This window comes from Coenobita brevimanus, chromosome 51 (assembly GCF_032717465.1).
Source record: "Coenobita brevimanus isolate Jiangsu-jjx chromosome 51, ASM3271746v2, whole genome shotgun sequence".
In the NCBI taxonomy this organism is placed as follows: Eukaryota; Metazoa; Arthropoda; class Malacostraca; order Decapoda; family Coenobitidae; genus Coenobita; species Coenobita brevimanus.
In genome coordinates this window covers 37,934,228-37,959,558 of record NC_137004.1, presented here as the reverse complement: position 1 = coordinate 37,959,558, position 25,331 = coordinate 37,934,228, and the positions used below count along the sequence as shown (strand labels likewise).

The 25,331-nt window shown below is 42.0% G+C and overlaps 1 protein-coding gene across 1 annotated transcript in view; it reads right to left on the bottom strand.

Annotated features, from left to right (window-relative positions):
* The window catches only part of LOC145400115 (tubulin polyglutamylase ttll-4-like), a 69,070-nt gene that overhangs the window by 5,789 nt on the left and 37,950 nt on the right, over window positions 1–25,331 (bottom strand). The window contains exons 12-14 of the mRNA XM_080272626.1: window positions 24,894–25,018; window positions 18,282–18,403; window positions 16,933–17,006 (exon numbers count right to left, since the gene is read on the bottom strand). Of these exons, the coding sequence (XP_080128752.1) occupies window positions 16,933–17,006; window positions 18,282–18,403; window positions 24,894–25,018 (321 nt within the window). The remainder of the gene's footprint in view (window positions 1–16,932; window positions 17,007–18,281; window positions 18,404–24,893; window positions 25,019–25,331) is intronic.

Sequence of the window (25,331 nt, the reverse complement as noted above, 5' to 3'; positions counted from 1 at the left end):
CACAAACACCTAATATGCGAACTAGACTCAGGAAAAAATATGTATATATTTTTTTAATATGAGAAATGTGATTCTAAAATAAGACTCTGTTGTCTGAAAGCAAGGAAAAATGGTGTTACTGCTCAAAGTGGTAGTATCCGAAGCCACCACCAGGTCGCTGATCAGTTTCCCGCCTTTTCCCTCCCTCACTGCATCTTTCAATTCTCAAGACACTCAGCCTGTGTCTGCCAGAGCGGCGCTACCATACTGTGGTGTTTCAGCGTTGTACAACACCTGCTCTTGCTTTCCTGTTATGTCATGGCCCCAATGTTTAATTCCAAGAATAAAAGGATCACTTTCGTGCAGAAAATGAAGGTTATGGAGTTGCATAAGCAAGGCAAATGAAATTCAGATACTGGACATGAACTTGGCTTAGGTGAATCAACTGTGAGGACCATTCTCAAGAACAAGAACAGATTTTACGAACCATCAAGACTTATGGAGGCCAGCAAGTGGATGGGCGCAGTAAGGTTGCTAATCCCGCAATTATGCAAATGGAGTGCTACCTAGCACACTACATTCACAGTTCTATTATCATTCTTTGAGCAAAAGTCTTTCTTAATATGATAGTTAATAATGGGGAAGTACTGTAAATGACAAAGATAGGGTGAGGTGTCAACCATATCCATTTATTTCCATTGATTCAATGGTTTCTAATATACTAAATTACCAATATGCAGTGCATTTTGTCAACTATATTCTCACATATTGGAAGGCACCACTGTACATCACTAAATAACTTTAGTTCAAGTATTCCTTTTATCTTCTTTTTGACTGATTACACTTTTTCAAGTTCCTCTTTTATATTGCATCAACAATATAAAAGAGGAACTGTTGCTGTGAGTGAAATGTCTAGCAACACAGAAACAGAACATTAACCACTTCAACCCAAGGACGTAATTCATGTTTTCTTGCTCTCTTTTGACAAATTAATTGAGCTTTGCACACTTTTCGAACTGGAGGGTTTGAAAACAGCTTTCAATAACCCATTCAATACTTGGGCACTGTTGTCATTACCTCTGCCAACAAAGCTATTGATGGATTCCCATGAAATTTTGTGTTAATCTAGGTCATGAGCCAAAGAAGAGTTGATTAAATGTTGGCACTGAGCTAAGCTGTCTGGCAAAGGTGTTGGCTATCTTGCTTGATGATGCTGTGACCCCTGGCAAATCTGAACATGAATGTCTTTTAAAGTTAAGTCATCTGATAGCAGCAAGAATGAAATTAATATTGTTCTCAAGATGAAAAGGTTAAATATGGAGCCAACAGAAGAACCATGGAAGTCAACAGCAAAGTCATCATGACTTCAGGGCAAGAAGTGCCATTAACTTGCTTTACATTAAGATGTTTTGTACATATACATACAAGTATGGTTAGTTGTTATTGATAAACAGAAATTCTTATGATACACTGTATGGTACTTAAAAAGATCTGATGGTTTCTGAAGATTGCAACACAAGATTTCTAAAGCTATTGCTGTCTTGTTATTTATCACTATGAAGTGTAACAGAATGTGGGTCTACAACCATGCGTGAAGTGTATCTGTATTTAGGCGCACAACGGTACATGAAGTGTACCAGTATTTAGGTGCAGAACTGTACATGAAGTGTATCAGTACTTAGCTGCACAACTGTACATGAAGTGTATCAGTATTTAAGTACATAACCGTACATGAAGTGCATCAGTATTTATGTGCAGAACTGTTCATGAAGTGTGTCAGTATTTAGATGCACAACTGTACATGAAATGTATCAGTATTTATGTGCACAACCACTGTACACAAAATGTATTAATATTTAGGTGCACAACTTTAGATATCAAACAACTGACTTCCCCCAAACCTCAAAATCCACACACATCCAAGTAACTCTGGCAAAATGTGAGATTTTCTGTTTTTTCTTGTTAGTGTATTCATTTTCTACTTTTATGGCATGAGGCTTTCACAGTTTTCCCATCCTTCCTATCACTTTTCATGACTTTCCACTTCAAGTGACTACACTGAGTGGCAAACCTAATGGTTTTCTGTAACCCATGAAACCACTTAATGCTGGGTAGTAACCATATAACCAAATAAGATGGCGATGTGGAGCCTACTATGGTGCCCATTGACTGGATGGAGGGACACAAATGCAGCACTCATCTGGGAACTAATAGCCATAGGCTTAAAAATAATCCCTTCCCAAAACTTTCCCTTCCTGTAGGAGTTTTTATTTCCATCAGTATTGTAACGGATTCCCTTGGAGGGGTAGGGAAAATGTTCAGGTTGGTGGCCCTGTTAAGCTAAAACAACCCATCCAGCCAATATTTGGTATGGTGGGGCATTAGATTTATAAACTAATACATCAAAACATGCCTATCTCATACTGGATAATGAAAGCACAACACATTTTGAGATGTGGAAGGTCACCACCACACCCATACTGACAGTTTGTATTCAGCCATAAATGCCCTTCTGGCCAACACCGCAGCGGTGTTCACTCCTCAAGACAATATTTTGATAATAAATTACGGTATATTCAAGAAATATTATTGTCTTATGTTGTTATTTGTAAATGTAAGAATCACCTGTTAACGTCTGTCTCATGTACTCGCATGGCAGCGCTTACCGGTACTTGTTTTTTTCCAGCTGGAAGACATGAGCCAAACCACTCGTGTGACCTTGATGGCAGATTTTCCTCTTACGGGCAAATTAACAAACAAAATATTTCTTTAAAAAATTAGTCATGTGACACTGGCCATAATGCATAAGATTTGTCAGTGTCAGATCATATAAGACTGGATGAATATCTGGGGTAGTACATCGTCTGCTTTATTTATGCCAGGCTAAACATCTCAGTCGACATGGGTAACACTTTTAGAGATACGGTACAAATAGCACTTTAAAAATCAGTATATTGTTGTAAATTGTATTAATAAAATTGTATATAACTTTTCATTGATATTTTAAATATATTTATGACAATACACTACAAAGGAACGCAGAAAAATTGCAAACGGATTTTTGAAGAGACAGGTCAAATGATTTTGTCAAGTTCCAATAATTTTGGCTGCTCAAAAGGAAGACCGTCCCCTTCGAGCAGCTCAGAAAGAGAAGGATTTTTAAAAAGAATACCAGTTTGGCGAAAGACGACCTTCTCATGCATCTAAAAGAGAAGGAAAAGTTTAAGAATACGGGCGTAAATTTCCACGTTCTTCCCTGTGCCTCACAATGGTGGTGCTGTTGGGCGCAAGGGTACATCAGTCTACTGTAGAGGATGACCCTGCAGGGGCAGTTGCCTGCTTGTGGTTGATGGGTCTGCTCAGCTAGACAGGTTGGGGCTGGTCAACGACAACACAAACTGGACAGTTCTTGACAAATGGTCTTCCAACTACTACACTTGGCTACCAATGTCCAACTTAAGCACCAAACAATACAAAAAACTGGAGTCCCTACTTGTTGTTTTTGGTGGTCAAATGTAAACAGCTTTGTAAGCTTGTAAACGTATAAATCTGTATCTTTTTTTTTTTTTTTTTTTTTTTTTTTTTTTTATGCGAGGAAGAAGGAACCAAAGGCCATGAGCCCGCAGTAACAGTTCCCTCCAAGAGAAAAACAAAATACAATATAGAGCCAAATTCAAGATCCAATCATTTTGAGATGCCTGGACACCACTGCGTTTGAAAGACTGGAGATCATAGGCAGCAGGAAATACAGACAGAGGGAGACAGTTCCAGAGCTGACCTGTTGCATAAATGAAAGACTGGGAGTAACGGTTAACTCTTGCATTAGAGAGTTGGACAGAAAAAGGATGAGAGTTTGCTGCCAGACGGGTGCTACGCGCCCGTCGTAGAGGTGGAGGAATGCAAGCAGACAGTTCAGAGGAGCAGTGATCATTAAAGTAGCAATAGAAAAGAGATAAAGATGCAACAGTGCGGCGAAGAGACAGAGGTTGAAGGGAGTCAGTAAGAGGAGGAGAGTTAATGAGACGAAAAGCCTTTGACTCCACCCTATTGAGAAGAGCTGTATGTGGGGAGCCTCCCCACACATGAGAGTTGTACTCCACACAGGGGCGGATAAAACCCCTGTATAGAGTCAACAATTGTGCAGGGGTAAAGAAAGAGCGGAGTCGGCTTAGCACACCCAATCTCTTGGAAGCAGATTTTACAAGAGATGTAATATGATCTTTCCAAGATAAGTCCCGAGTAAATGAAACCCCAAGCATGTTCAAGGATGATGCAGGATTAAGCTGAATATTATTAAACATTAGTGGGTATACCTGTGGAAGATTTTGTCGGGTTGATAGGTGTAAGAACTGAGTCTTAGATGCATTAAAGACAACCATATTATTTTTACCCCAGTCAGAGATACGAGCCAAATCAGACATTAGGTGTGCCATAGCCTCATCCCTTGCTTGTTGAAGTAACTGTTGAGATGGGCGTTGCGGGAACCGAATGGAAAGGTGAAGGGTGGAGTCGTCAGCGTATGAGTGGATAGGGTTAGATGTACAGCTTAGAAGATCATTGATGAATAAAAGGAAGAGAGTTGGTGATAGGACAGAGCCCTGAGGGACACCACTGTTGATAGATCTAGGAGAAGAACGATGGCCGTCTACAACAGCGGCTATAGAACGACCAGAAAGGAAGCTTGCGATGAAGGCACAGATAGAAGGATAGAAACCGTAGGAGGGCAGTTTGGAAATTAAAGATTTATGCCAGACTCGATCGAAAGCCTTAGAGATGTCAAGTGCAATGGCAAAGCTTTCGCCAAAGTCCCGAAAGAAGGATGACCAGGAGTCATATTACATTGGGTTTTATAGGTACAAGTTGACAGACAAAGGCGAAAGAGTTTGCCTAGGCAGGGTGTAAGCACAGAAGCACAGTTCTTGAGAACAACAGGAGGGACCCCATCCGGCCCATATGCCTTGTTAGTACTGAGGCCAGTGATGGCAGAAAATACATCAACTGAAGAAATTTTAATGTCAGCCATGAGGAAGTCAGAGGGGGGAAGTGATGGAGGAACAGCATCGGAATCGTCTAAGGTAGAATTGGAGGAGAAAGTCTGTGTGAAGAGATCTGCTTTATCAGTAGAAGAAATAGCTACAGAACCATCAGAGTAGAAAAGAGGAGGGAAGGATGATGAGGTAAAGTTGTTAGAAAGATTTTTGGCAAGATGCCAGAAGGAGCGGGAAGAATTCGAGTCAGAGAGTTGAGAGCATTTAGTATGGATGAAATTATTTTTAGTAGAGCGAAGAACAGTCTTAGCACGATTCCGGGCAGAAACGTAAAGATGATGTGATTCAGGGGTGGGTTGGCTCCGGTACCTTTTGTAGGCCCTCTCCTTGTTGCGGACAGCATTAGAACAAGCGTGATTAAACCAAGGCTTTCTTGCATTAGTCAAAGGATATGAGAAAGGAATGTATGCTTCCATGCCCGAGAGAATAACCTCCGTAATGCGCAAGGCACACTCAGATGGCTCCCGGCCACGGAAGCAATAATCATTCCAGGGAAAATCAAAGAAGTACTGCCTGAGGGCCTCCCAGTCCGCGGCTCCAAAATGCCACAGACGACGTTTCACTGGAGGGTCCACAGGCCGTACCGGAGTGATAGGACAGGTTAAGGTAATAAGGTTGTGATCGGAGGAGCCCAACGGAGAGAAAAGATTAACAGAGTAAGCAGAAGGATTAGTTGTGAGGAAGAGGTCAAGTATGTTGGAGCTCTCACCAAGGCGGTCAGGGATACGGGTAGGGTGCTGTACAAGCTGCTCTAGGTCATTAAGGATAGAAAAGATGTAGGCTTGTTCACCAGGTGGATCTGTGAAAGGAGAGGAGAGCCAAAGGTGGTGGTGAACATTGAAATCTCCAAGAATGGAGATTTCAGAGAAAGGAGAAATGGATAGAATGTGTTCCATCGTAGAAGTAAGATAGTCGAAGAATTTTTGATAGTCAGTAGAATTAGGGGATAAGTAAACAGCACAGATATATTTAGTCAGAGAATGACAGGAAAGCCGAAGCCAGAGTGTGGAGAATTCAGAAGAATCAAGTTCAGGAACACGAGAGCAAGATAAGTCGTTGCGTATATATACACAACAGCCACCTTTGGCTTTGAAATGAGTATAGAGAAAGTAGGAGGATACAGAAAAGGGTTTGCTGTCAGTTGTCTCAGACAGCTGAGTCTCCGTTAGAAAACGAAGGTGAGGTTTAGAGGAGAGGTGGTGCTCAACAGAGCGAAAGTTAGAGGAAAGGCCGCGAATGTTGCAGAAATGAAGAAGAAGAGAGTCAGACCGTGGTTCCAGGCACCCTGAGTCGTCACCGGGAGACGGGCAGATGGTGGGGGCATTTATGGTCCCCCCCCCTGGGGACTCCGAGGCTTGATAAGACGACGCCATTTTGGTAAATTTTGAATAGGAAGTGTAGTGTGTACTGTGCATGCAGTGTGGTGAAGATAGTTAGAGAAATTTGTACTGGAGAGCATGCTGGCCTACTCTCTGTGTAACTGAGACACTGAAAAAGTTCAGCAAAGGGGGATGGTCAGGAACTAGTCCTGAGGGCTGATGAAACGGGAGCTCCAGCACTCCCTGTCATCAGCTTTCCATCTACCTCGGGAGTACTGCCCTGCTCGACTGGTGCTCATGTCCTTGGAAGAAGAGTGACAGAATTAACCTTTCCCCACTGGAACAGTACAAATGAAGAAGGCATGTCTGTAGGAAGAATGATGCATGTGAAAGTGGTATTCTTAGTAACTATCTGCTGTGTCCGAGAATTGTATATGCCATGGCTGTCTGTTGTGTGAGAGCTTGCACGTATCATGGCTGTCTGTTGTGTGAGAGCTTGCACATGTCATAGCTGTCTGTTGTGTCAGAGCTTGCACATGCCATGGCTGTCTGTTGTGTCAGAGCTTGCACATGTCATGGCTGATTGTTGTGTCAGTTGTTTATGCCACAGCTGTCTATTGTGTTTGTTTAAGTCACAGCTTTCTGTTGTGTACGAGTTTGTATATGTCATGGCTGTTTGTTGTGTCATGAGTCTGTATATGTCATCAGTACACCAAACAGGGTGTGAACAAGCCTAAGAAAAAAACATACTGGTACTGCAAACACCCATTCCGAGTGTCCATCATACTATGAGCTCAAACCCTTGACACGATCAACTCATTAGGAGTAAGCTGCCATCAGGCCACAGCAGTTTTGTATTATCTACAGGACATCTTTTTCAAATCGTCAAAGCATCTCAAACTCTTTTCAGCTCAGCTGATGGCCATTGAAGTTTTACTGAAGCATCAATATGATTTACTCTGTGCCAGTCAATTTGTCTGTAAAGCCAAACACTCTCAACCTTTATCTGAATCTCTTGGAAAATCCATGTGAAATTTATGCATAAATATGAATGCAGTACGTGACACAAACACCATTTTCAGAGAAAAGTACCTTAACTAATAAAGATAACTTGCTAGGTGTGCAGCTACAAACAAGTTGGCTTGCATGGAGTAAAATAACCAAGCAGACTCACCCCTACACCACAGCTAGGACATCGAACTCCATCATCCATGATGTAGTATTCAAGTTGTGGGCATGCCCCAATTATGTCATGTGATATACAGATAAATATAATAAATAATTTAAGTGAAAAATCTTTAAGAACCTCAACATCTTTCCTATTTCTCTTGTGGCATCTAAATCATAAGTACACCACAATGGCAGGAACCTCAACATGAAACAAATGGGTTTCAATCAGTTGTGGTAGTTGAATCATCATGTTTTCGGCTGCCAGTAAACAAAATGATTGCACAACAGTCCAAGTGGAAATACATTCATATCATCAAATATCCTACAAGATACATTATTAGCTACTCTGAATTACAAACTATGTGCTTTGGCATTTTTAGTTACACAGTACAGTACCATCCATTTCAAAAAAGGCTTTGATACATAATGAACCATATATATAAAGTATACTAATTCTACTTATCCTACTCCAATTTCCAACACCATGGGAAGGAGACTTATAATAATCCCTTCATTCTTGACTCCTTCAGCCAGAGGATGTCATTTAGTTTCTATTTGTGCAGCATCCATATGATTTTATTCCATTCAGAAAACTAAGATTTCCACAGTAGTGAAAAGATTCATTACGTGAATATGTAACTCCCCCAGTTTGAAAGTTTCTCCTAAGCTGAATAAAACTGTCCTGAGAACACTAATATGAAAAAACAATCCTCCAGCTGAAGGGGTTAAAGGACATGAATCAGAGGAGAAAGGAAACCCTATTTCCTCCCCAATCCCATGGCAGCTTCTAGTATACTACTATTAAAATTAGAGATGCATAATAACTCTATTATATTAAAAAACCGGATTGAAACCAAACTCTATCATTCTAATTAAGATAAAAATATTGTTATTTGCATAGAGAAAACAACTGGTAGTAACAATGATGTATGCAATGTACTGAATACTTTCAATACAAATATTGAAACTCTGATATCCTCACTCATTAATATATAAATATATATCATCATCATCACCACCCAGACCACCTTTCCCATCTTGGGGCAGGGTGAGGAGTAGCAATGTCCAGACAGCCCAAGTTTGCCTAATCCAATGCCCCACACTTCCATTCACTGATCATTCAAGCCTCCAGAATCCTAGCTCTATCTGATACGCCAAAAAAAACTTTCACCACATCCTGTAGCTTCACAAGCGTATCCGATAGAGTCAATCCGAAAACTTTCACATTAAAATGGGGTGCCAAATCCCTGATCAAGCACTTTTCACAATATTCATCCAGCCAGCTCGATTTCCTGTCAGTCCCCTAGCCTCACCGACTTCCATACCTCTCTTCCTCAAACACTCATCCACCATATCCCTCCACCTTCTCCTTGGTGTACCTCGTCTCCTCCCTCCTCCAAATTTGCTCTGATAAACCTTTTTCACCACTCTATTGTCATCCATTGACTCCACATGACCAAACCACCTTAGTACACTCTCTTCGATTCTGGTGTCTGATTTCCTCCCACTGCATCTTTCATGAATCACAACATTTCGTATCCTATCCACTCTCTGTATTCCACATACATTCCTCAGCAGTTCCACCTCCACTGCTCACACTCTTGACCTTTCTTTTTCATGCTACACAATAGTCTCACATCTGTATGTTACTGTTGGCACTAACACTCCTTCATGTAACTCTTGTGCAGCTACAACACTCAAGCCTCTGTTTCTCATCAAGGCCTTCATAGCACCAACTACTTTCCTTCCTTGTGTCACTCGACTTTCCACTTCTTTTGCATATTTTCCTCTCTCTTCTATCACTGTACCCATGTATTTGAACTCTCGCACCAATTCAGTCTCTCTCCATTCACTGTAACATCACAGTGGGAGTCACCTTCCCTCTTGATTTTTTACTCTTAAAGCACGATGCTCACAGGCATAAGCAAAACTCTGCACTACTCTACCAAGTTCTTGTCTGGTACAGTATTTGGAAGCAGCACTGCATCATCAGCATACAACAAATTTGAGATATTCCATCAATCACCATTCATTACTAATGCCATCCCTCTCTCCATTACTCGTGTTTTTACTTTTCTCATCACCACATCAAAATATATATTGAACAACCGTGGAGACATCACACAACCTTGTCACTCACCCACACTGATCGTGAACCATTCACATAAATGCTCATTTACCCTTCCACATGCCTTGCTATCATCATAAAAACTCTTGACAGCACCTAGCAGCTTATTATCTACAAAATACATGTGCAAAACCTTCCACAATCCTTCTCTGTCTACATTGTTGTATGCTTTTTCCAGATCCATAAATGCCATAACACAGTATAGTCCTTCTCACAAGCCTTCTCCACTATCTGTCTTACTGCAAATATTTGATCCACACATCCTCTGCCACTCCTGAAGTCACCCTGTTCATCACTTGCTAGGACTTCTCTTCTCTCTCTTACTTTCCTCACAATAATTATTTGATATACCTTCCCTACAACACTCAATAGACTTATGCCACGATAATTCTTGCACTCACTTCGTTCACCTTTATTTTTATACAAGGGCAGAATCACAGCCTTTTTCCACTCTGCTGGCATAGTTTCACTCATCCATGCCTTCTTACATATCTCCAACAAGCACTTCATTCCACTCTCTCCACTACACTTAATCATCTCTGCATACACCTCATCAACCCCAGCTGCTTTCCCATTTTTCAGAGGCTAGACAGCTTCTTCACCTGTGCGAGTGTCACATTTCCTGGCACTGCACTCCTTCTCTGTACACCCCCATCACCAATCACGTTAACAGTTGCTTTGCTCTCTCGATTTCCACTCATCAGGTTTTCAAACAGTTTTTTCCATCTGGCCCTTACTTCATTCCAAGGGTTAATAATCTACCACTTTCATCTTTCAGACTTTCACATTTCTTTCCACTGTCACGTCTACATTTCTGCACCTGTTTCCAGAATAGCTTCCTGTTTTCTGAGTAATTTGTAATAATTTTTCTTCCTAAATCATCATTTACCTTCTTCTTTTCCTCTTCACTTGTCTCTTTACATGCTCCTTGCTCTCAGTATATTCAGTTATTTCAACTGAACCCCTGTCCTATAACCACTCTAGCCAGTTCTTCCTCTTTTTCTTCACTGCTCTCTTTACCTCTTCATCCCACCATGCCGTACCTTCCTTCTTTGTTGTTACTTTTGCTACACCACACACCATTTTAGCATTCCTAACTAAGCTATCCCTATAAGAATCCACAGGCTGTCCTGATCCATTTCATTCCAGTTCACTGATTCCAACTCCTCCCCTACTTTGGTCCTCTACTCATCTGCCATTTCTTTGATCCTCAGCTTCTTGACTTTGAGTCTTTCTCCCAGACTGCTCCTCTCTCTCCTGGTCCACTTCACTCCTCTCAGCTTGATCTTGCATACCATAATCATATGATCTCACAGACCTCCACATCGTCCTCTCACGGCCCTTGTACCGGTAACCATTCCCAGCACTGACCTCTCTACGAGCATGTAATCAATCAGGCTCCTTTCAACACAATTCCCGTTCCCTCTATACCATGTATACAGGTATTTGTGTGCATCTTTGTGTTTGAAATACGAGTTACAAATGCACAACCTCCTTTCTTGACACACATCCTGCAGATGCTTCCCATTATTATTTTCTCCTGGTACTTCATTACAACCCATTATGTCATCCTCAGAACCAGTGCCCACTCTTCCATTCATATCGCCCATTATGATCTCTTTACAACTCCTGGGCATTCATCCACTGATTCATCCAGCTTATCCCAAAACCTGTCTTTCTCTCATTCCAGTCATCACACTGTGCATACGCTACAATCACTGTCACTTTCACCTGCTCAACTTGAACTTGACATACATACATCTTGAGCTGACACATTTGTAATCTCTCATTCCACTCTGCCACACCTCATTCATCAACAAAGCAACTCCTTCCTTGCACCCTCCTCGCCCATTCATGCCGGCTCTTACATACTGGATTTCACATCCATCCACTCCTCCATTTTACACCCTTTCACCTTTGTTTCACCCAAAGCCAACATGGCATAGCTTGCACTCTTGAACACATTCACCACTTCCACCTTCTTGCTCTCCTCATTCACATATCTCACAATCCACATGGCCATGCAAATCTGCCCATTTGGTTGGGGCCCTGGGCAGGCATTGGGCTCACCAGGGCTCTCGGAAACAACTGTCATGATTAAGTGATTTTAGATAGGGGAGAAGTTAATAAAACAAATGGCTTCCTTTACATCATGAAACCATTTGCTACCCAGGGTGGTAACCATATAACCAAACTATGGCGCCTGGTGGTTTGGTTGGTAATCAAGTTGCTCCAGATGGATTGAGCCTGTGTAGGCATATCCAAAGGTGGTTGGGGTTTATTGCTCACATAATGCCACTCATGGATGAGTGAGGCTGGTCACTCTCATCTTAAATGTTAGGACCAACTTGCCTAGCCCTGGGCTCCTATGCTCCTCACGGGGCAACACAGGATTAGATGATGTATGTATATATGAATCTGGGGGACACTTAACATGGCCAAAAACCCGTTATAATGGTTACTAGAGAAGTAAATGGTTTCCTGGGTACAGGAAACCATTTGGCTTGTCACTCAGTGTAAAGACCATAAGGTATCCCTACACTGATTGAGTGGATGATGGGCAACCCCCCCCACACACACACACATATTATCATCAATGCAGTTCATAATTTGCTAAGACAAAATGAACTGTCCATCTAATTATCATTCTAATTCAAAATTAAGTTCATGCAATTCATCCAATAATCTTATCTTGTAACTCTTAACCCTTGTGTACAGTAACACACTATCATCATCATCATCATCAGTGTTTACCCAACATTCCCCAGTTAAATCTTCAACCCTTTGACTCTCTCAGTGTCTCTTCCCGTTATGACCTCATTACCTGTCCATTCACATTTGCAACTCGTTCTCCTTCCATGCACATCTGCCTCTCATTCTCTTTCCATGCACATCTGCCTCTCATTCTCCTTCCATTCACATTTGCCTCTCAATCTCCTTCCATTCACATCTGCCTCTCATTCTCCTTGCATTCACATCTGCCTCTCATTCTCCTTGCATTCACATCTGCCTCTCATTCTCCTTGCATTCACATCTGCCTCTCATTCTCCTTGCATTCACATCTGCCTTTCATTCTCCTTGCATTCACATCTGCCTTTCATTCTCCTTGCATTCACATCTGCCTTTCATTCTCCTTGCATTCACATCTGCCCTTCAGTCTCCTTGCATTCACATCTGTCCTTCATTCTCCTTCCATTCACATCTGCCATTCATTCTCCTTCCATTCACATCTGCCTCTAATTCTCCTTCCATTCACAATTGCCTCTCGTTCTCCTTCCATTCACATCTGTCTCTCATTCTCCTTTCATTCTCATCAATGCCTTGTTCATCCTCCATTAAACCCTGCCTCTAGTTTAAGCTTCCATTTACATCTGCCTGTCAATCACCTTCAGTCCAAATGCATTTTCATACATCTCTCGACTTTTATCTTCCCTCAGTTTTTCCTTGTAGCCACACCACTGAAGTTTACCTTTAAAGAGAACCTCAGTCTGCTTCTCAAATCTGGAAAACTAGCCATCCAGAAGTATTTGATAGTCTCTTTAGCCTGTCACTACAAATAAGGTACAGGTACAGTGGAGTTAGTCAGATACTACATGACAGATGATCAAGTTGGTTGGATGAATTATGCACAAACGAGTTTATGACAAGGGTTTGGCATCCTCTTTTTAACTTTATAGATGACAGACTGACCATCTGGCAGGTGTGACGCACATTTATGAAGTAACAGTCAAGTATGAAACTGTGTGAAATGTTTTTTTTTTACCTTTCACATGGAGCCCAGATTCTGGGGGTTTGAATGGTGAATGAATGAAGTGTGGCCACTCAGTCTGGCAAACTCTGGTTGGTAGAGGCATCTCAAACCTTTCTTTCTTTTTACCTTTTTCCCCCATAGCTCTCTGGAACCTAACTCACCCTACCCTGGGGTGGGAAAGATCTGATGACCATGCTATTGATGGAAGTGAATATATATGGAGACGGTTAGGTCCACACAATTCCGAAGAAAGGAAGTTCCTCTGACCCCTCTGATTACAGACCAATAGATGTCACATCTTCTCTTGGTAAGGTATTTGAAACTTTAATTAATAAGCACATTGTTAAACATCTTGAATCCAACAACTTAATTGGTGACTGACACAATGGTTTTCGCCACGAAAGATCCACCATTGACATACTCAATCTCCTAACTCATACCATCCATCAATCAATTGATCTACATGGAGAAACTCATGCAGTAGCTCTTGATAATTCTAAAGCTTTCGACAGAGTATGGCACCGTTCCCTGCTGTCCAAACTCCCTTGCTATGGACTAACGTCTTTTGTTCCTTTGATCTCTTCATATCTTGGTGACAGGAAAAATAAGAGTAAAAGTAGATGACGTATATTCCAATTTCCACTCAATTAACGCTGGCGTGATGCAGCGCTCAGTTCTGGCGCCAACCCTATTCCTGGTTCATATTAATGATCTCTTATCTGTCACCCACAATCCCATCCATTCATACGCAGATGACTCAACACTACATAGTTCATTCACACTCGGACATCCATTTACAAAGTCTATCTCTACCTCTCAACTCAATATAGCCATCTCCATAAATCAAGACCTATCTACGATCAATGAATGGGGACAAAACAACCTTGTCTCTTTTAATGCTAGTAAAACTAAATACAGTATATACAGTTTACTAATAGACAGATATTACCAGATTCATATATTACCATCACTGCCACTAATATTCCCATCTCCAAAAGTATTGAAATTCTTGGTGTCTCACTTAACAATGCCCTCAGCTGGGCCTCTCATGTTAGATCACTTGCTAAAACCACCTCAAAGAAACTTGGATTATTGTACAGAGTCCGTAACTTCTTTGTTGATGAGCAGTTGGCTATAATTTACAAGAGTCATGTGCACTCTCAGCTTGAATATTGCTCACCCTTGTGGAATGGATGTGGAGAGGTTGCATTAAAACAACCAGATAAAATTCAGAACAATACATCCATCCATCCATCATACCAATCCTACATTGCCCCATGAGGAGCGTAAGAGCCCGGAGCTAGGAAGTTGGTCCCAACATTTAAGATGAGGGTGACCAGCCTCACTCATCCCTGAGTGTGATTACATGAGCAATCAACCCCAACTACCCCTTGGATATAAACCTTCACCGGCTCAATCCGATTGGAGCGCAATAATTACCCACTAAACCACCAGGTGCCAAAATTTGGTCATATGATTACCACCCAACGTAGTAAATGGTTTTCTGGTGCACACAAAACCATTTGGCTTGTCATTCAATGTAAAGTCACCCACAGGCTGAAGGAAGTGGAACAACCCTGCCATTACAAATAAACTACCTCCCCTGCAAGTAAGAAGGAATGTTGCCTCCCTTGCACTATTTTAGAGATATTTTTTTGGCAAATGCTCAGACGAAGTTGCATCCATGGTGCCACCTCTCCATGTCTTCCCTCGTGCTACTCGGGCATCTGGCAGCGCTCATGACTGGAATGTCACTCAGCCATACTGCAGAACTTCTGCCTATCAGAATTCTTTCATTCCCCGAACTGCATCTCTCTGGAACTCCCTTCCCCAGAGTTGTTTCCCTCCAAATTTCAACCCACGGCTGTTCAAGTCTGTTACAGATATTTTATGATCAGAGGACACCAGTAATCTGGTGTATGGATTATTTTTTTTTTTTTTATTCATTTGTTTTTCCTTACTCTGTTGTTTTAAAAAAAAAAAAAAAAAAAAAAAAAAAAAAAATACTATCTCTTCCCCATGCTTTAGCATTTCACCGCACGCTTCACCAATTTCTTGGGCTTTCCCAGTTTTGATTTTTTTCATTACTTCCATCCTACTGATTTCTCCCTCTCTTCTGACCTCCCTCCTTCTCCCAGCCACTTATCCCGCATTACTTTCATTCTCTACGTTCAACAATTCCTTAAAGTTTTCTCTCCATCTGCTCAATTTTTCTCCCTTCTCCACTAGCACATACCATTATTATTTTTCACTCCCCAATTTACTTCTTTATCATCCTGTCTCTCTTTACCTCTTTCCAGAACATTTTCTTACATTCCCTCCACTTTACATTCAAATTCCTTCCAAATTCCTCATCAACTCTCTTCTTACTCATTTTTTCACCTCTCTCTTCCTCTCTACGTATAATCCTCTCTTCTGTCTCTCAACTTTCTCCATGCCTCCATTTGTCATCCACTCACTATATGCTTTCTTCTTTTGCATCACAGCCTGTCCCACCTCTTCACTCCACCATGCTATTCCTTGGACCCCTTTTCGTCTTCTTTTCACCCCACACACCATCCCACATGCTCCACAGATTTCTTCTGGGAATATCTTGTACATACTTTCCATATCCCCCATCTGCTACATATCATATTTACCCAATCACTCCTCCACTTCTCTCTTACATTCTGCCCTTTTTCCATCCTCTTGCAACCTTTCTACCTTCCTTGTATGGACTACTTCCTCCTGTCCTTCCCTTCTACTCCTTCATTTCATCTGAACCCTGACTTTCACCGCCACCATGTGGTGGTCAGGAAGTGCATTCCCCTAACCTCTGTATGCTCTTGCATCCATTACACACCTTCTCATTCCACCATCCATACACACAATCAATCATTGCCTTCCGTTCATTCAGTTCAACACCCACCTCTCTCATCACTCACCACGTATACCTGTGGATCATTTTGCATCTAAAGAGTATTGGCTATCACCAACCCCCTCCCTGCACAAATGTCCACTAGAGCACTGCCATTCTCATCCACTTCTGCTGGCACACCCCACTCTCTAACTACTCCATCCACCTTCACATTCCCTACTTTTCCATTCATATCTCCAATAAAAAATACTCTGTCATTCCTTTCAAACTCTTCCACATTTGTCCAGATCTCTTCTTACTCTACCTGCACGATCTTGCGTTGGCACATACACACACACACTTGCCCACATTTGTAGTCCAACTCCAATCTTACCCACACAATCTTTGAGCCAACAGATCCACACTCTCTTATATTCTTCCACCTCTTGCAGAACAAAATCAAGCACAAATCACTATACCACAATGTACTGTAAACCAAAATTATGCACTTCTAATTACTTCACCCAATGCACCATTTCAGGGCAGTACCTATCAGAGGCAAACACAAAATGCATAGCTATTGTGTTTTACGCACACCAAATATAATGCAAGGATGATCTTCACCCTTTTTACTACCAATCAAAGTTTCACTAAATTAAAAAAAGCCTCAAACTACAAATGCACAACATAATTTTTCATACCTTTGGCATTTTGAAGGTTTGGGGTACTCTGAGGTGATACTTTGCTATACACAAGGCTTCCAGACGCTCAATTGCTGAAAAGCGAAAAAAATATTTAGCAATATATCTAAAACAGGTGTCACAGAATAATCCACAACAAAACCTGGAAATAAGGGGTTTATTTCACATACATTAAACACAAGGGTAACTGTAGGGAAAAGTGGAGAGCTAACACATAAAAGGGGATTAGAAAGCACACAAATGAATGACAATGAAGAACATAGTGGTTAACAAGACTGGAGCTAGCAGTGTAGGAGAATGTGGTGGCCAAGGATAAGTCAGGGGATAAAGTAAATAATGGTGTGAAAACCCTGATGAAAGGGACAGTAGCAAATAATTAAGAGGTGGTGGTGGTTGTTGTTGTTATCGTCTCATCTGGATGTGCACATTTTTGGCTCATGGTACAGCTGTCCTCCTGCAGCCCAATATTATCCTTTTGTAGGACAAGGAAGAAGAAGAGGGACATTTGCATAAGCTGGAGAGAGCTGCCTGGTTTTATCAGTGCCACTGCATGAAGGCCTCTCCCTCCCTCTTTCTCTCTATTACCTGCTAGAGATGCAGTACAGTAATCTCTTGATTATCCGGACGGTCTTTACCCGGACGCTGTGATCTGGCTGTTCGAAACCATTATTCGTACATTTTTTCCTAATATCCAGACAAAATGCTTGCGTCTGGGTAGAAATTATGGCCGCATGAACATTTTTGCACCTGGCCAGGCAGGAATAACCCGCTTGCGCTGCCCTGTTTGGGTGGGTAGTTCACCCAGTGACCACTACAGATTCTCTTAGTCATTCTCAGTTCCTGCAAGGCCACAGCGTAGTGAGCAGGTCCTCTGAGACAGTTGTTATGGCAGCACACATGGTGGCTTTTGTGGCTGTTTCCTACCTGCTTCAGGCCTTGCTATTCCTAGCATGCCTCTTCCTAGAGTGTGTGATGATGGCCCCTCCACCAAGGAAAAGGAAGAGGGCAGTGATGACTCTGGAGAAGTGGGAGATCCTGGGTAAGACCGATGTGGGATGGTTGAATTGTGAGTGCTGATGGTTTTATTCTAGCTTATTGTACGGTACTGTAATTTTTCTATTTTACAATGACTTTATTCCACTTTACCATAATGTTCTTTGTGCCCACTGCATTTTTTTTTTTTTTTTTGTCACTGCATGGTATGGCCCTGCAGTGGTGATTACTTGTCTGTGGTTGATGGGTTTGCTTGACCCATCACACTTCACTGATATTCATGGGAAATAAGAGGATGATGTATTACTTACCAACAACACTAGTCATTACGTTTTTAGATGATAACAGTACTGTACCTGCATCTCTGTTGCTGCTGTAAGCAGTTTCCCAGGCATCCATCAATCGGTTGTAGTATCGAGGCTTCTCCATGAACCCAAAATACTGATGTGTTTCAGCAGTGGGGAAGATACGAGAGAACCTGACAATTGTTGACTCATGTTAGTAATCATTATTTACCATGTAACTATAATACTGAACTAATTATAAACCAATTTCAATACAGTACTTCATAACTGTGTAAGCAGAGTGAAAGAAGACTTCTGGGAAAATGGAAGTGTACATGGAAAAGTTTGTGAGGAATGAGAGAGTGTTTTTGACGGGAGATATGAATGGAAAAGCTGGGAATGTGATGGTGGATGGAGTAGTTGGTGAGTGGGGTGTGTGGCCTGCAGAACTGGATGAGAATGGCAGTGCTCTACAGGACATTTGTGCAGGGAGAGGATTGGTGATAGCCAATACTCACTTTAAGCACAAAATGATCCACAGGTATATGTGGCGAGTGATGAGGGTGGGTGGTGAACCGAATGAACAGAAGGCAATGAATGATTATGAGTCTATGAATGAGAGAATGAGAAGCTATGTAATGGATGCAACAGCAAACAGAGGTTGGAGAAGTGGACTTCGGACCACCACTTGGTGGTTGTGAAAGTCAAGGTACAAATGAGATGGATGAATAGAAGGAGAGAAGGACAGGAGACAGTAGTTCATACAAAGAGGGTAGAAAGGTTGCAAGTTGGTGGAAGGAGGGTAGAAAGGTTGCAAGAGGACGGAAAAAAGGCAGAATGTAATAGAGGTGGAGAAGCAACTGGGTAAATATGATTTGGAGCAGATGAGGGAGCTGCAAGAGGATGGAAAAAAGGCAGAATATAAAAGAGAAATGGAGAGGCAATTGAGTAAATATGATTTGGAGCAGATGGGGGAGGTGGAAGCTGCATGCAAAATATTCATAGAAGAAAGCTGTGCAGCACGTGAGGTAGTGTGTGGGGTGAAGAGAAAGCAAAAGGAGGTGCAAGGAACAGCATGATGGAATGAAGTGGTGAGACAAACAGTGGTTCATGAGAAGAAAGCATATAATGAGTGCATAGGATGCAGAGACATGGAGGTAATTGAGAGACAGAAGAGAGAGTTATATGCAGAGAGGAAGAGAGAAAGGAAAAGATTAGTAAGAGAGAGTAGGAAGAGAGAGGATGATTTTGGAAAGAAATGTACTGGAAGAAGGAAATGTGAGTTTGACAGGGTGATAAAGAAGTTGGCAGGGGAAAGATAAAAATGGTGGACTGATGGTGGAGGAGGGAGAAAAAGTGAGCAGATGGAGAGAACACTTTAATGAACTGTTAAACAAAGAGAATGAAAGTCCACCACCACCACCATCCAATTCTACGTTGCACCATGCAGAGCGTAGAACCCCGGGGCTAGGCAATTTGGTCCTGACATTTAAGATGAGCGTGACCAGCCTCACTCATCCCTGAGTGGCATTACATGAGCAATAACCCCAACCACCCCTTGGATATAAACTTCACCGGCTCAATCCAACTGGAGCGCTGTAATTACCTGCTAAACCACCAGGCGCCATAATTTGGTTATATGGTTACCACCCAGCGTAGTAAATGGTTTCCTGGTTGTCACTCAATGTACAGTCACCCACAGGCAGAAGGAAGAGGAAAGAATGAAGGAAAGAAAGACAAAAGAGGGAGTGTAAAGTCACCCGCAGGCAGAAGGATGAGGAAAGAATGAAGTCAAGAAAGACAGAAGAGGAAGGAAGGAACGGAGAGAGGAAAGGAAAGGGCAGACACCCGAGAACAGCACTACATCGAGTGAGTGGATGGTGAGTGCCCCAGCCTACCACAAGAATAATGCGAGTATAAATGACAGGTGAATGGCTGGGAGATGGAAGGACGTGAAAAAGGAGGAAAAGATCAGTATGATGGAAGTGGTGCAAGCAATGAAGAAAAGCAAAGTGGGGAAAACCTATGGAATGGATGTAGTTTGAGGTGAAATGCTGATGCATGGGGGACAGACAGCTCTAAAATGGATATGGAAGATGTGCAGATTGGCTTGGGACGAAGGTAAAGTCCCGGTGGATTGGAAGACAGGAATAATTCCCATGTACAAAGGGAAGAGCATGGTGGAATAAAGAGGTTAGAGAGGCTGTGGCATAAAAGAAGAATGCATATAGTGAGTGGATGAGAAACGGGAGCGTGGAAGAATCTGAGAGGTGGAAGAGAGAGTTGAATGTAGAGAGGAAGAGAAAAGTGAAAAGATTAGTAAGAGAGAATAAGAAGAGAGTGGATGAGAAATTTGGAAGGAATTTGAGTGTAAGGTGGAGGGAGTGTAAGAAATTGTTCTGGAAAGAGGTAAAGAGAGTTAGACAGGTTGCCAAGGAAGTTAGTTGGGGAATAAAAGATAAAAATGACTGATTACTAGTGGAGAAGGGAGAAAAAGTGTGAAGGAGACAACACTTTAACGAATTGTTGAACATAGAGAATGAAAGTAATGCGAGTATGAGTGGCTGGGAATGCCTGGGAGACGAAGAGATGTGAGAAGAGATGAAGACATCAGTAGAATGGAAGTTATGGAAGCAATGAAGAAAGTTAAAATGGGGAAAGCCCCAGGAATTGATGGAGTGTGTGGTGAAATACTGAAGCATGGGGGAGAGAGAGTAGTAGAATGGATGTGGAAGATGTGTAGATTGGCCTGGGAGGAAGGTGGAGTCCCGGAAGATTGGAGGTCAGGGATAATTATTCCCCTGTACAATGGCAAAGGGGAAAAAGAAGTACAGTATGTGGTAATCATAGGGGCATTTGTCTTCTAGCATAATGGGAAAAGTATATGGTAGGATACTTACTGACAGAGTTAGGGAAATATCAGAGGAATCAGTTGGAGAAAAACAGGGAGGTTTTAGGAAGGGAAGAGGTTGTGTAGATCACATATTCATTCCTAGATCTTTAGTGGATTAGTTTCTCAAGAAGGGAAAGAAGTTGTATGCAGCCTTCATGGATTCTGAGAAAGCATATGACAGGGTGGATAGACAAGGATTGTGGAAAGTATTAAGAATATATGAAGTAAATGGGAAGTTGCTCAAAGCTGTGAAGAGTATGTATGAGGATGCTAAGGCTGCAGTGCATGTGGATAGTGAACAGAGTGAATTTTTCTATTTGAAAGTTGGATTGAAACAGGGATGTGTCATGTCTCCATGGTTGTTCAATCTGCATATGGATGGGGTTATAAAAGATACAAGGTCAGGCAGTGGATGTTGAAGCGGCCCTAATGAGAGAGGCCAGTGTCTAAAAACTCCCTGTACTGTTGTTTGCAGATGATACTGTGTTGTTAAGTGAAGACGAAGGGGAGCTGCAAAGCTTGGTGGCTGAGTTTGGGAAAGTATGTAAGAAACAGAATCTAAAGCTGAATGTAGGGAAGAGTAAAGTTATAGTTTTCGAGAGAGGAGAAGTCAGTGAATGTACAGTTAGGCTGGATGAGGAGGAAATGGAAAATGTGAGTACGTTTAAGTACTTGGGTAGTGTGATCAGTAGGGATGGAAGTTCAGAGGGTGAAATGCTTGAAAGAGTACAACAAGGAAGAAAGGTTGCTGGTTCCCTGAAAGCAGTAATAAGAAACACAGAAGTGAGCATGGAAGTGAAAAAGTTACTACATGAGAGTATTGTGATACCAACCCTAACATATGGAAGTGAAGCTTGGACCTTGCTGGAGGGACAGAAGTCAAGTGAGAGCTGTGGAAATGAGTTATTTGAGAGGAGCCTGTGGAGTTACATGGAGAGAGAGATTGACAAATGAGGAAGTGATGGATCGTTGTGGTGTGGATGTGAATGTGATAGGAAACGTTAGGAGAAACACACTGAGGTGGTTTAGTCATGTGGAGAGGATGGAGAATGAGAGACTAATGAGGAGAGTGTATGTGAGTGAGATGGAGAGGGAGGGGGAGGCCAAGGATGAGATGGAGAGGGAGGGGGAGGCCAAGGATGAGATGGAGGGATGGAGTGGAGGGGTATAAGGCCGCTTTCACACGAGGCCACCGGTGGCAGCAATTAGTTGCCTCCTGTAGTTTTCAATGGAGCCTTTCATATGAGGCCACTGCAGTTACCCGGCCGGCAACCAGCTCCCAGCGGTGGCTCGCTTGCACAACTAGTGTCCGCCACTGGCGGTTGCTGCCACTCGCTGTAAAGCATTTTTTCAAATCAGAGCTTTCATACGGCTACACTAGTTGCCGGCCCCTTCATAGTGGGACACCAGTTGCGGTCACCGGTGGCCTCGTGTGAAAGCGGCCTAAGAGAGACAGGGGGTGTGAGCTGGGAGCAGGGCAGTGAAATGATGGCAGACAGAGCAACATGGAGGCAATTTGTTTGTGGCCACCCCTTACAAGATTAAGGCATCTGGCAATAGATAGATAGATAGAAAGACTGACAAAGGAAATGCGGGGGGAAGAAATGTGTGGTATCATAGGGGTGTTTGTCTTCTTAGTGTACCAAGAAAAGTTTATATTAAGATACCGTACTTATTGATAGAGTTAAGGAAAAATAACAAAGGAATTAGTTGGAGATGAGCAGGGAGGTTTCAGCAAGGGAAGAGGTTGTGCAGATCAGATATTCATCCTTAGGTCACTGGTGGAAAGTTTCTAGAGAAGCAGTAGTAGTTGTATGTGGCCTTCATGGATTTGGAAAAAGCATATGACACAGTGGATAAACAAGGAATGTGGAAAATATTGACAGTACATGGAGTACAAGATAAGCTGTAGAATGCTGTGAAGAGTGTGTGTGAGGGTGCAAAGGCTGCAGTGCGTGTGGATGGTGAACTGAGTGAATTTTTCTAACTGAATGTTGGATTAAAACAGGGATATGTCATGTTTCCATGGTTGTTTAATCAGTATTTGGATGGAGTTATAAGAGATACAAGGTAGGGCAGTGGATGTCGGAGTGGCCGTAATGAGAGACAGCAGGGTTTGGAAACTTGCTCTTCTGTTGTTTGCAGATAATGCTGTATTGTTAAGTGAAGACGAAGAGGAATTGCAAGGCTTGGTGAACGAGTCTGGGAGAGTGTGTAATAAAATGAATCTAAAGGAGAATGTAGGGAAGAGTAAAGTTATGGTCTTCGAGACAAATGAAGTCACTGAATGCACAGTGAGGTTGGATATGAGGTAATGCAAAATGTGAGTGCATTTAAGTGTTTGGATAGTGTGATGAGTAATGATGGAAGCCTGGAGAATTAAATGCTTGAAAGTGTACAAGAAAGAAAGGTTGCTGGTTCTTTGAAAGTGATGATAAGAAATAAGGAATTGGGCATAGAAGTAAAAAAGTCACTGCATGATAGTACTGTGATACCAACTCTAACATATGTAAGTCAAAGCTTGGACCTTGATGGAAGGACACAAGTAAAGAGTGAGAGCAGCAGAAATGAGTTATCTGAGAGGAGCATGTGGAGCTACATCGTGAGACAGACTGACAAACAAGGAAGAGAAGGAGTGTTGTGGTGTGGATGTGGATGTGATAGAATGCATTATAAGAAATACACTGGGGTGGTTTGGCCATGTGGAGAGGATGGAGAGTATGAGACTAATCAGGAGAGTTTATGTGAGTGAGGTGGAGGGGGGGAGAGGGAAGGGGAGGCCGGGAGGTGGAGGGACGGAGTGGAGAGGTATATGAGAGGTGTCATCTGGGGGGAGGGCAGGGAATTGGCAGGGAACAAGGCAACATGGAGGTGGTTTGTTTGTGGACACCCCTACTGGGATTAAGGCATCTGGCAATAGCTAGATAGATAGACTTCAGATCTAATACTTGATGGCTTTGTAATGGAGGCTACAAACAATTAACAAGCTACTAAAAAACACTGGGTAACAGTGAACCTGTCCTTTGTCCTTTTCCTAATATAATATTGAAGTATCTGTACATCAAATCTCAAAGTTCTGAATTACTAAAATAAAACACCACTCCAAGATCTGCTTCATTTTTTTCAGTGAAACTGAATTGCCATCCTTATCATCTGCAACTACTGCATCTTTGGGTTGAAAAGAGGTTGGGATTATAATGATGAACAAAAGTCAGTGGATGGTGAGCACTCCCACTACCACATCTACATTTTACACATTTCAAATATAAGTTCTACACAGTTTAGCACTCCAGGAAACTCAGTGTACGTACACTGCTACAAATCTTCTTAAATGTCTGACAATTTCATTCAAAACATCAACTGTACCATGACCAACTTCATTATGGGAAATCCTTCTGAGGAAGCATGGCATCATGATTTGATTTTTAACCTGTGGATTGCGCAATTACCCTTTTTTTTAAATCCCACCCCTGGTGTGCAAAAAATGAAGAAAAAAAAAAAAAAAAAATTCTAGTTTTTGTTTATTTAAACTTGAAGATACACATTCAGGGCATCATCTGGTGAAAAGAAAAAATCTCTCTCCGTCTTTGCGTAGGGGTCGAGTAGTTAGAGGTGATGCACAGCCAGCACTGCCCGAGCCATGGTTCGCAATGCGACGCTACCAAGCCTGAACTGTGGCTCACAATGCAACATTTCTCAGACTGAGCTGTGGCTCGCAATCCACAGGTTAAGTAAACGTATGCATAACGAAAATTCTCATTACTGTTTACACTCCCAATTCCTTTACTTACTTGCCGGCACGGTGCAGCTCATCTTCGGCAGTGATAAGATGGCGAACGTCATCTGGAGTCAGCTTCTCCAAAGCTGTGCTCAAGTACTCACTTCTTGCCTGGCCATTGACTGACATGTGCTTTGACTGCATGAAACAGTGCAAGTATGGACATTAGTATACATTACACCATTTGGCTGACTTTGAAAATAAAAGTAAACAATTATGAGATATAAATTTTCATCATGGCACTACAGTATACTTACCAGTACAAGGTATAAGATTCTGGGCAAGGCTCTCTGAGTTCTTTCAGGGTAGATATACCTACATCATCTAGCACCAGGGACCATAGGAATGATAATAATATGACAAACATTTTCTTATGCATTTATAAATCACTGAAGGCAAACTAATGGAAGACTACTAAGGAAAAGAAGAAAAGACTATTTTGAAAAACTGA